Source organism: Littorina saxatilis, linkage group LG10 (genome assembly GCF_037325665.1).
Source record: "Littorina saxatilis isolate snail1 linkage group LG10, US_GU_Lsax_2.0, whole genome shotgun sequence".
Lineage (NCBI taxonomy): Eukaryota > Metazoa > Mollusca > Gastropoda > Littorinimorpha > Littorinidae > Littorina > Littorina saxatilis.
In genome coordinates, this window is record NC_090254.1 from 37,384,678 (window position 1) to 37,396,659 (window position 11,982).

General features: G+C 41.6%; 1 protein-coding gene and 1 long non-coding RNA gene across 2 annotated transcripts in view; both read left to right on the forward strand.

The window, feature by feature from the left end:
• LOC138978741 (uncharacterized) overlaps positions 1 to 11,982 on the forward strand; it is a 193,183-nt gene that overhangs the window by 56,230 nt on the left and 124,971 nt on the right. The gene's annotated exons all lie outside the window — the stretch shown is intronic.
• Positions 1 to 11,982, forward strand: part of LOC138978736 (sodium/glucose cotransporter 4-like) — an 87,072-nt gene that overhangs the window by 17,037 nt on the left and 58,053 nt on the right. The window contains exon 2 of the mRNA XM_070351529.1: positions 7,834 to 7,999. Within this exon, the coding sequence (XP_070207630.1) occupies positions 7,834 to 7,999 (166 nt within the window). The remainder of the gene's footprint in view (positions 1 to 7,833; positions 8,000 to 11,982) is intronic.

Below are 11,982 nucleotides of genomic sequence, written 5' to 3' on the forward strand. Positions count from 1 at the left end.
TGCAAGGTCTAAAGCAGTGTGCCAAGCTGGAAAAACAGGTTGTTGAACTGAAGAACTGGAGGAAGTACGCAAAGAGCTGAGATTAAAGGAGGAGTCACAACCAAAGCCAAAAGTGTTGAAGAAGAAGAAAAAGAAGACAAAAGTGCCCCCGAACATTTTTGATGGATTTTTGACAGCCAGAAACGTGAATTATTACACAGGAATTGAAAGCAAGGCAGTGGTACAGATTCTCCATGATTATGTTCAACGTTTTGTGGTGAGGCGTTGGCAAGGTATTTCAAAATGCTCTGCACGGAAGAGGAATTTCACAAAGGCTCCAGCAAGATTTGGACTTTCCAGGTTTCTCAGAAGTATAGATGAACTCGTGCTTGTACTGATGAGGCTTAGTTTGGGGTTGGATCTTCGAGATCTGGCTGACCGATTCCAAATCTCTGCCAGCCTTGCAGGAAAGATTTTTACTTCATGGATAAAAGGTTTAGCTGCAGTGCTTAAGGCACTGGTGAGGATGCCAGACCTTGAAACGGTTCTTGCCACAAAACCTCTGAGATACCGCAGCCAGCCCCTGACAAGTTTGATGGCAATAATAGACTGTACAGAAATTTTTATTGAAACGCCCCAAGACATGGAGCTGCAAACGTTGACGTGGAGCGACTACAAGCACCACAATACGTTGAAGTTTCTGGTTGCGGTTTGTCCTAACAGCTACATATGCTATGTTTCGCCTGCATTTGAAGGTCGCACATCAGACACTATGCTTGTGAAAAAATGCGAGTTCTTGAAACTATTGCCTCGAGGCGCAACAATAATGGCTGACAAAGGATTTAGTCTGGCAGAAGATTGTGCAGCACACGGGGTGTCAGTGGAAATTCCACCGGGGCGGCGAGGGCAATCACAGATGCCTTTGGCCGCAGTCAAGAAGACCAAGAAAATTGCTAACCTGCGCATTTTGGTTGAGCAGGTCATTAATCGTCTGAAAAACTTCAAGTTTTTGAAGTATGAACTTGCACTGACTAGCACTGCCCACATGGACCAAGTCATCATTGTGTGTGCTGCCCTGAGCAATTTGAAGGGACCAGTGTATACTGCTTAGTCAACTTACTGCCGTAAAGTGAACAACTGTCAAGCTCTGAAACATGCTCTCTGCAAGCTGTGAACATTGTGTATGCTCGTTTTAGAATATATGACTATTACCAATGACCATGACATGTGAAGAGTGGAGGGGTTGACTGTGTGGATCTCCATGCGAGGAACCTTATCATATTTGAACTCAGAAGGCTTGAACCAGATATCAAAGTAGCGATCGATATGTTTTGTGAAAGTGTAAATATTTAATAATGCGGGAGAACACCAACATACTTTATTTTATGTTAGTCTTTTGTTGTTGTATTTGGGATAGTTGACAGGTAACTTCAACTGCTCATAATGATGATTTGATGCGCAGGTATAATAGTCATATTAATCGTAACAGTAACTGTTGCTGTTGCTCAAAATTCATTGTTTTCGTGTTTTGCATGCACAGTTTTATATATATATATATATCCTGTCATGCAACTTTTCTTTTAGACCGGCACGGTTGGCCTAGTGGTAAGGCGTCCGCCCCGTGATCGGGAGGTCGTGGGTTCGAACCCCGGCCGGGTCATACCTAAGACTTTCAAATTGGCAATCTAGTGGCTGCTCCGTCTGGCGTCTGGCATTATGGGGTTAGTGCTAGGACTGGTTGGTCCGGTGTCAGAATAATGTGACTGGGTGAGACATGAAGCCTGTGCTGCGACTTCTGTCTTGTGTGTGGCGCACGTTATATGTCAAAGCAGCACCGCCCTGATATGGCCCTTCGTGGTCGGCTGGGCGTTAAGCAAACAAACAAACAAACAAACCTTTCTTTTTCAAGTAAAGTAATGTGACAGATCTCAGGGTGTGTTGTTTATGTAATCATTTCAATGAAACGGTACGTAAGTGAATCTGTCAGTGTTACTGAGTTAGCCATACACAAGTTGTGTTGTTTGTGTAATTTCAAATTCAATGAAACCACACACGCATACTCACATCACACACCAAAATGAGAGAAATTAAAAAAAATTTGATTTGATAACCACAAGACAGAAAAACCAAATAAGTTTTCAAGCACCAATTTCTTTTCTTCGAGAAAAATAAAACATGTATATGTTCACAGTTGTACACAAGCACAAGACAAATGTGATTTTTGGTCTAAAACTCAATCAAATTGTTACTGTAGGTCTTGAATCATGTGTAACACTAACAGATATTCTTATCAGCAGCTGCAGAATTAATATGATTTACATCTTGAGTTGCACAGTACAGTATTTAAATCACAAACCCCTGACAACCCATAACACTTCCAGATTATTCAGAATATTTACATTTTTGGCTCACGTAAGTGTAGCCTATGCGATCGTAACTTTGTCTGTCTGTGCGTGCGTGCGTATGTGCGTATGTGCGTGCGTGTGTATGTCTGTGGTAGAAACTCTAACATTTGAAGACGTCACATTACATTGACGTCACATTATGACGTAAGAGGGTTAGACGTCACGCGAAGGAAGTACTGAAAGTCTCGGTCATTATTATTTTGAGCGGGCCGAGACTGACTAGTTGGCAGTCGTGTCCCTGTAAGTAGGCTACATGCAGACAGACAGATCTAGATCTAGTGTCTCGCTTTCTTGCACAGTTTCACCTATGCTCTTTCTGTGTGTGTATATGTGTGTGTGTGTGTGTGTGTGTGTGTGTGTGTGTATGTGTGTATGTGTGTATGTGTGACGGAGTGATTGAGTTTGTGTTACTGTTTGTCGATTTCTTACGTGAGCCTTGATGGCTTCGCCTCTTGTTGTTAATTGTCATTCACACCGAAAGCAGTAAACCATGTCGATTCGAGCATGCAAAGCAGGAAATCACATAATGTACATCTCGTAACAATAATTTATTATAGTATACACAAAACGAGTTCAAATCTGCTCAATTATTTACATCTCAAAAGCACACTCCTTCATATATATGTCAACTATTTTAGTTTTTACTCACTCCGTCACTGTCTCAGTTCTGGCCAGGCTTGTACATGAGAAACAGTGAGACGGATTAACTGTCAAAAAAAGCTGCTGATAGCTTTGTCAAAAATTCATTCAACATTCAATGTGCTTTATGAGTCGCTGACGACCCAAAGCCTCACTAAATTGTCTTTATCTCTGAAAGTATTTGGAGTTTTTAATTGAGACTTCATCAGTACATGTAATCTTCATACAACCTTCTTACTCGAGACTTTATGTAATCTCCAATCACCATCGACCTTCCCATTGCCCAACTTTTCAAAGATTATCTTTCCAAACAAACAAATAAACAATGTCAATGAGGTAATTTGAACTACACAGTCAAGATGATGTGGGTCGTGCATGACCCATATGGAATACATAAGGAACTTTACATTGTTTATCCTTATTCGGACAGCGTGGGTCGTGTACGACAATAAAATAAGCAGGACATTAACGAAACCAATAACTGAATGAAAAAACGAGAAAGGTAGGTTGTTGGAACGTTTAATAATAATATTGACAAAACAATACATTCACAATGTACTGTTGTAATGTAATGTTGGCCGTCTCTTTGTTTTTGGATTTAAACCAATAACTGAACACATATTTTGAAACAAGCTTCTCAAACGGGCTACCACTGGCACCTAAATCAGACTTCAAATACAATATTTGCGACTTGTAGACGTTTTGTCCATATGTATATTGATCACATTCTTCATCCCTAGTCAAACTATAAGCACAAAAACTTGTGTTTAAGGCAAAGCAGCCAATAACATCATTTACATTTGATAACACATTATCCCCGAGTACGCAGTACTAGGGTCCAGCAGACTTTAATTGTGTGTGTGTCTGTGTGTCTGTCTCGACTTAACAGCTTATTGCTGGGAAACTACTGGGCGCAGTTCGTTCAAAAGTTGATACACTAACTTGATAACAGGTCCGATTGATCGTATTAAAACTTCATAATGTTACCTGGGACCTAAATGCGAAATATTCCACCAAAACGACTCTTAACGGCGGGCGCGATTCGCGGTGGGATAGAACAGCCGTTCGGCTGATAAACCGCCCAGCCAAGCCAGCGACACCACACCAGGCTTTGCGTGCGTGCGTGCTTTGCGTGCGTGTACCACTGCGCGAGGACTATGTAGGCATTATTGAGTTCACTGGCGAATGTCAAATATGTTGGCTTGGTGGAAAGCGTTTCCGACTATGGCCAAAGTGAACCGGGTTCGATTCCCGGCATGGGCGGTCTATATATATATATATATATTTTTTTTTAATTCTTGTTTACTGTTGTTTATTATGAACGTTTTAATGTTTTATTTTATTCTAATACATTTTTTTACTTGTGTAAAATAAATAAAAAAAAAAATTATTTATTTTTTTTTTTAAATCCAAGTGATCCGGGTTCGATTCCCGGCATGGGCGGTCTTTTTTTTTCTTTTTTTTTTAAATTCTTGTTTACTATTGTTTATTATGAACGTTTTAATGTTTTATTTTACTCTAATAATTTTTTTAATTGTGTAAAATAAAACTTTTTTTTTTGTTTTTTTAAATCCACGTGCACAAGACAAAAACTTTCATACTGGGGGAGCGAGCCAGTCTGAAGAGTACTCAGGTCCAGCGCCAGCGTTTTTTATTTACAGTACACCCTAAACTTAGAGAAAAGGTCACATTTGACATCTTGTTTGTATCCTTAACATCTCCGCTCAAAGTCAAACTAAGGGGAACACATGTGTAGCAGGGAAGCAATAACTGCACACCTGGCTTTTCACACAGTCACAGGGTGTCATTTCATACACACCCACTCAATGACATGTACACACATCCACTCCCACATTTATACACATCCACTCACTGACATTTTAAACACACCCACACATCACTCTCTTCTGGACTGCAGTGCTCCAACATGCCAACACAAACCTGGTGGTACCACTCAGGGCAAGAATCAAAAAATTTAATAATAAATTTTCATTTGATTAATCTGGTCTACGGCGCGGGAAGATTGAGGCCTTCGTAAACGTTCAACGTTGGCCAATAATGATTTTAACAATGTTGTGTCGTTTTGTATTATGTTTTATTTTGTTGATCAATTGATAAATATGTCTTCCCAACATATTACAAATCAAACAAATAAAGTCTTAGAGAACTACAATAATTATTGTTGCCGTCAAAAACTTGCAAGGCCTCAACCGTTCTCACGAGATCAGTTACATTTTTTTTCTCTCTCGCTCTGTATGTATGTCTTTGTCTGTGTCTCCCTCTGAGTCTCTCCGCTTCTGTCTTTCTATGTCTGTCTCTGTCTATGTGTGTGTGTGTGTGTGTGTGTCTCTCTCTCTCTATCTCGCTCTCGCTTTCTCTCTCTCTCATCTGACTCTTGGCACACAGGTCAAAGCAGAGGTTAACTTGAGTGCACGTGTACCTAGCAGGAGGGGGGTGATTTCTTGAATTAGCTGAGGGCGGTGGTGAACAGGGGTCTCAAAGCAGAGGTTGGGCTATTTTTAGACCGTCAACACAGACAGTACAGCGTCGTCAATCCCCGCGTGAAGGAAATCGCTCACCTTCCACGTCCAAAACGTAGTATTGTGCTAAGCAGGAAAGCGCGCTTTTCTGTATTCTTGTTAACTTCGCAATTTCCGGAAAACATCCACTTTCACTTTGAGACTGTTCTGTTTACATTCGACACTATCAAAACCACTTTGCATTGCAATACTGAAATAATTTTTTTTGTGTTCGAAAGCTACAGCCAATCGTTATTATATCCCCTTAGGTACAGTTTTATATCATTATTGGCACATGTAAACAATAGGAATTAATTAATGAACGCTTACGAAAAGGGCAGCCTTTAACCTCCCTGTTGTCACTCAGCAGGGTTTTTTTTTAATTCTCATCCACACTTTCAGCACTCTCCCCACCCACCCTCCCCATCTCAGATGTAATTTGTAAATGGCGTTTTCAGCCTTCAATCCACTATTTAACATAGTAAGTCAAGCTTTTCAAACCTTATTAATAATTGCTTTGATGTTTTGCTGATGTTCAGTTTATTATTTAATGAAGCTCTCATGGTTCAAAATTTCATTTTGTTTTTTTCAAAAACGTGCGTGTTTATTTCATTTCAAACTAACCTCACTGATGTGAACTCCATTATTACTGTCACATCTGTTTTACAAATTACACCCATAATCCAAACCAACGCGCAAACACACACACCACAACTACACACATATGTACTCGTTACCATTAGCCAACGCTCGTCACAACACTGACAGACTACAAAGCAATCTCTTCGATCATCTCTGCGCTGAGTCGGTCACACTTTTGCTCACCCCTGCCAACAATCTCAAACGTATCCTTTTTTTTCAATCACTACAAAATTATCATACAGCTTTTTATGTCTCACTAAATTATAAATCAGATGTATGTGGTTGTTTGTTGCCTTGAATGCCCCAAGGGGCAAAAATGAGTGTTTCTTCCATACTAATTAGCCTCATTTGCCCAAACCATATAGGAGTTATCCGTCCTTATAGAGTTAAACAATTTTTTTATATAAATCCCATGCTAATTTCAAATACAGCGTTTTGCTATTCACTTCCATATGTAATAGTAAATAACAATCAAGAAATAACGAAGTCTTTAAACCACAATTTCCCAGATAATTATTTACACTTTTCATTTTGTTTCAATTCACACCACAAAACATACACTTCGCCTTTTGCTATTCAGTCTCAAGTCTAAATAATAATAGTATAAATCATAACTAATTTTCTTCACACCATCATAGACATAATGTTGCCTCACATGTTTTTCGAACAATCGTTGGTTTTCACAATAAATATTGCATTACTGTAATTGTCTTCATTTTCTTTAACAATGTCTTTCCAAAAACAAAACTCAAAGACCACAAAAGCTATTGCAACCTACTCCTATCTCTCGTCTCTCTTCCTGGGTACAATGGTACCAAAGACTTACATTCAAATGCTTACATTTCCATGCTACCCACATTGTCAAAATACCAATAATTATTCAAAACAAATGTTAACTACTACCTAACTTCATTTCAGACACACACCCATTATTATACACACATTTCAAATTTAAACCATTAGTCGGCCCCCTGTCGATATTTATCGACTAAGTTCCTTGTGGCTCATTGTCAAAGGCATTATCTTGTCCCCCGGCCGGCGATGGAATGGGTTTTCACTTTTCAGTATAGCCAATGTTTTTGTTTGCCAACCCATGCGATTAGATAGAAAGGAAGGGGGGGGGATGTGGGGTGCAGGAGGGGTTGGGGGTAGATACAGTAGGGGTTTCAGTAGGATGTCTTATGATAAGGTGAAGAAATGGAGTTCCACGTTCATCTCCATGTTACAGGTTGCAGATTGGGTGGTGGTGGCGCTCTATTTCGGAGCGGGAGGAAGGGGTGGGGAATGGGGTGGAGGAGGGGATGGGGGTATATGTGACCCTCCACCACAAAATGAGTCGCATGTCACCTCGCGCGGTTCTGCGCTAGGCTTGATATAAGTCCGGAGAGTGTATGGTAACAGTGTGAGGGTCACCTTAGTCACAGGCGTATAACTCAAACAGTTTCCGCTCTTTTCTAAAACGGTTTTCACCACTGGATAGAGCATAACAAACTCTTTAGGAAAATGTAAAAATATGAAAATCATGCAAAGGTGACATGCGACTCATTCCGTGGTGGAGGGTCACATATAGGAGTACATGGTGGTGGTAGGGGGGGGGGTCTAACATAAGCTGAAGAAATGAGAGTTTCACGTTCATCTCCACGTTACAGGCTGCAGACTGGGTGGTGGTGGCGGTCTATTTCGGAGCGCTGATCGCCACCGGTATCATGTCCTCCTTCCAAAACCGTGGGTCAGTGGGGGGCTACTTTCTGGCCGGCCAGAACGTCCACTTCGCCCTCGTCGGTGCCTCCCTCTTTGCCAGCAACATCGGCAGCGGTCAGTGTTATATTCTTTTTTCTCTGTCGTCGTCATCGTCATCGTCGTTATCATCATTGTCGTCATCGTTATCATTGTCGTAACCATCCTCATCATCGTCATCCTCATCGTCGTCATCCTCATCGTCGTTGTCATCATCGTGCATCACCATCATCATCGTCGTCATTGTCATCGTCGTTACCATCATTGTCGTCGTCGTCATCGTTTTCATTGTCGTGACCATCGCAGGGATGTCGTTAGGCGACGGAGATCGGTCATAATCCGATTGACTGCCGCCAATGTCCGATTCATTAATGGCAGGTGTCGATCAGATGTCCTATCATACTTCGTAGAGGACAGACAGAGTCAGATTACATTTTGTTTGTATCGGTCAAAGCGCTTGCATTCAATCTGGGATCTGGGACTTGCTATGAACTCAGAGAACACAACAACAGGTAACCCTTTTCGCATTCGGCAAAATGTGTTGACCAAACACAGCCACAGAAACACATTTGCAACAAGTATCGGTAACTGTCAGACAAAGAGAGAACAGTTGCTGGCAGACGATGATGTGTATGACCACAATGTTGGTGACGTAAACATTCCTATTGAAATTCATGAAGCCGGTCAAATGTCCTATTCATCTCGATGGGGTCAGGACGATTAAACGAAAAATATCCCAGCCATCATTAACATCCTCCTCCTCTTCATCATAGTCGTTGTCATCATCGTCGTCATCCTTATCGTCGTCATCCTCATCGTCGTTATCATCATCGTCGTCGTCATCCTCATCGTCGTCATCCTCATCGTGGATGGCATCATCATGCATCACCATCATTGTGGTAGTGAACTTAGTTGTCTTAGTAGTAGTGGCCATCATCGTTCTCGTCTACATGGGCACTACTGTCGTCATGCATTCTCCAACAATGCCCAAAACCCGCAAGAACAGCGTTGCCCAAAACTCGCAAGAACAGCGGTGCCCAAAACTCGACAGACCAGCGGCGCCCAAAACTCGACAGAACAGCGGTGCCCAGAACAGCAGTGCCCAAAAGTCGCAAGACCAACGGCGCCCAACACTCGTAAGACCTTCGGTGCCAAAACTCGCAAGAACAGTGGTGCCCAAACTTGCAAGACCAGTGGTGCCTAAACTCGCAAGACCAGTGGTGCCTAAACTCGCAAGACCAGTGGTGCCCAAACTCGCAAGACTAGTGGTGCCTAAACTCGCAAGAACAGCGGTGCCCTGAACTCGCAAGAACAGTGGACCGCTGTATGACAATAGGCGACACTCAGATTGTCTCCCAAACCGCTGTTAAGGACCTAGGCGTGTACCTGGACTCTGCTCTGACAATGCAAAAACACATTAGTTTTGTTTGTAAATGTGCCTTTTTTGAGTTGCGCAAGATTTCCTCTGTCAGATCATTCCTGACACTCCAAGCCACTGTTCAACTTGTCTCCTCTCTGATCCTGAGTCGACTTGACTACTGCAACTCATTGCTTGCCGGCCTCCCCACTGAAGAACTTGATCGCTTACAGAGAGTCCAGAACAGTGCTGCAAGGCTCATTCTGCAGAAGTCTAAGAAAGACCATGTCACTCCCCTACTTACCACCCTTCACTGGCTTCCTATGAAGTATAGAATCGAGTACAAGCTGGCTCTGTTAGGGTACCGCTGTTTTGAGAAATCACTTCCCCCCTATTTGTCCCATTCCCTCAGTATCTACGAGCCATCCCGTTCTCTCAGATCCTCCTCTGAAAAACTCCTTCGCATCCCCAAAACCAGGACCAAGACCTTTGGTGAAAGAACCTTTAGGTACCAGATTCCGACCGTCTGGAACTCGCTTCCAAGTTCTATCCGTGATTCCAGCAGCCTTTCCTCCTTCAAAACACAACTCAAAACATACCTGTTTCGTAAAGCCTTTGCTTAGTCTGAGTAGACTCTCCACAACTCTATTCTGTTTTGGAACTCTCTACCCTGTATGTGCTTTATTCCAGCGTCGCGGACGACGCTGGTATCTGCGGTCGGGAAGACTTTCCACGAATTTGCCTGCAGGGCGCCGCCATGTTTTCTGTGCTCGACTGCGAGCAGACCACAGGCACATTACACCCAAAATTCTTGTAGGCATACACAGACGCAACATAGCATATACAGACAATAACACCCACAACACTTCAACTGCATATGAAAGGAATAAAAATAAATCCGCAAATCAGTCGCGCACAAAACACCAGAAAGAAAAACAAGGAGTACCAAAGCGGCGTGCAGAAACTAAACTGACTCGGAGACTGAGAAGAAACATTTATCACACGATGTGGATAGCAAACATTAAAATAAAACAGATAAGTCAAGCAAAAAATAAACACAAATATCGAAAACACAATAAACAAAGGTAAAGAAAACAAAAAGAGATGCTTGCCGACAGTCAGTGTGTGTGTGCGTGGTTTGCCGTGTGCGTCAGCGGGGTGTGTGTGTGTGTGTGTGTGCGTGCGCGTGCATGCGTGCGTAGGCTACGTTCTTGCGTGTGTGCGTTCGAATGAGAAAGAAGAGAGAGAGAGGATTGAACAATGAGGTCACGTTCTCTGTCACATGAATACATATACACACACTGAAGGCTACTTCGTACACGAACACTTGCCAACAACTGTGGTTGGACATGCTTTTGAAATGTAATATTTTTTCGACATGATTTCTGGACATACGAATCCCGCTGTGTTGCCTACTGATGTTGCGAATGATGAAGGTTTTGAGTTGACTGACCTTGAGGAGGGATTGCATCAGGCGTTTATCGTCTCAAATTATATCCTTGCTACTTTTCAGGAGTCAACTATTGCCATTCATGGTAACTTGGATAGTCAATGTTTTTATTTGTTTGATTCCCATCAAAGAAGCAGAAATGGTAACCATTCTTCAAATGGCGCTGCAGTTTTGATGTCATCAAGTTAATTCCTTTGCAGAATTGATTGATTTTCTCAAAAGCCATTATCAATGTGTTTATCAATTAACACCTGTTCATTTCTGTCCAACTGCAATGCAAACTCAATGTGGAGGAAACAAGGATTCATTACAAACAAGTCATCCCTGTACATCAACAGATTTATGTACCTCAATCAATACTGCTAGTATGAGTGACAGGAATCTAAAAGAAAAAACAACCAAACGCAAATGTACTACTACTTCTACGACTCGTTTGAATGTAAAACAGAAATGTAACACTATCTGTGACAATGACGGTTCTACGACTCGTTTGAAGGACAGTATAGATCGAACCTTAACCCACAACTACGACAATTTGTGTCAGACTTTTTTGAACAGGAAAATATGCCTCTGTTCAACAGTAACCAAAACATGGAAGATGTTTTTGAAACTTTACAGAAATGTAACACTAGCCTATCTGTGACAATGTTGCTTTTGAATTGAACCCACATTTGTTGAACAGGAGAGAATGTTCCTGTTCAACAGTGCCCAAAACACTGAATCTGACGTTTTTGAATCTTTTCTGTCATCTAACTGAATCTGACGTTTTTGAATCTTTTCTGTCATCTAACCCAATTGCTCATGACTTCATCGATCTTGAACATGCCTACTTTTCAAAGAAAGACAGACAAAAGCGAAATCTGCATGTTAGCCATCTGCCTGAAATGGTCAATGCACTTTTGTAAAATTGTCACAGCTGTAATGCACTTTTGTGAAATGGTCAGTGCTGTTGTGCACTTATGCAAAACTTGGTGCTGTGCTGTTAACATTTGAACAAAATGCATTTTGTTCAAATATTTAGTGCAACTTGCTACTATATAATCGCTGTATGCGCTTTGTGGTAATAATGCACTGTTGTGAAAAGTTTGCGCTAAATGTTGGCACTATGCATCATTGTTGGAGCACCCTCCTGTAGATGCACCATGCTGAAAAATGTACTTATGAATCAAGCATTGACTGAAATAAACAATTTATATATCCAGCACAACATGCAATTCATTAACTTTTGACCCTAACCTTTAACACTTCCCAAAA